This window comes from Atta colombica, unplaced genomic scaffold (genome assembly GCF_001594045.1).
Source record: "Atta colombica isolate Treedump-2 unplaced genomic scaffold, Acol1.0 scaffold78, whole genome shotgun sequence".
Taxonomy (NCBI): domain Eukaryota; kingdom Metazoa; phylum Arthropoda; class Insecta; order Hymenoptera; family Formicidae; genus Atta; species Atta colombica.
In genome coordinates, this window is record NW_017259570.1 from 633,089 (window position 1) to 633,732 (window position 644).

Below are 644 nucleotides of genomic sequence, written 5' to 3' on the forward strand. Positions count from 1 at the left end.
AGAGGAAGAAAGGTAGCTGAAAGGAAAAATCTTAAATTACGAATGCATTGGAGAAATAATATATATAATTATATCTATCTTTTATTATATCTATCTCTATTGCTTTTATTTGTAAAACACGCTATGTTGATTCCAGATGCAGAGACAAGGATAAGGAAACGAAGACAATGCGTAACAAGGAGATACTCGCGGCCAATAAAAGCTGGAGCACGTGGAGCGAATCGAAAAGTGATGACAGCGTGAACAGCGATGGCGAGGATAGCATCGAGACGAAAAGTTTACCACCAAGTAGCTCGAAAGAATGGCACCCTACAGTGCCTAAACCGTTCAGTTTCACGTTGAGGTATATGAATATCACGCTGAAGATGAGATTCTTAAAACATATTTAAGAGCTTGCATTTAAAAATGCCTACTTAATGGATGCATGTTTCAAATGTGTCTCTGCATTGTTGGAATATTAACATAAAACTGTATTAGTTTTTCATTATTAATCTAATTTTAATAAACATTCAATCATCTTTTTTATCAAATTAAAAGTAATTTTTTATATATCAATAAAAGAAAAAATTATTTTAATAGATATTTATTAAAGATGTTTATTTATTAAATTATTATTAATAGATATTTATAAATCATTTTATTTT

General features: G+C 29.7%; 1 protein-coding gene across 1 annotated transcript in view; it reads left to right on the forward strand.

The window, feature by feature from the left end:
* LOC108692580 (protein FAM161A) overlaps positions 1–644 on the forward strand; it is a 4,044-nt gene that overhangs the window by 741 nt on the left and 2,659 nt on the right. The window contains 1 exon segment of the mRNA XM_018200895.1: positions 128–343. Within this exon segment, the coding sequence (XP_018056384.1) occupies positions 128–343 (216 nt within the window).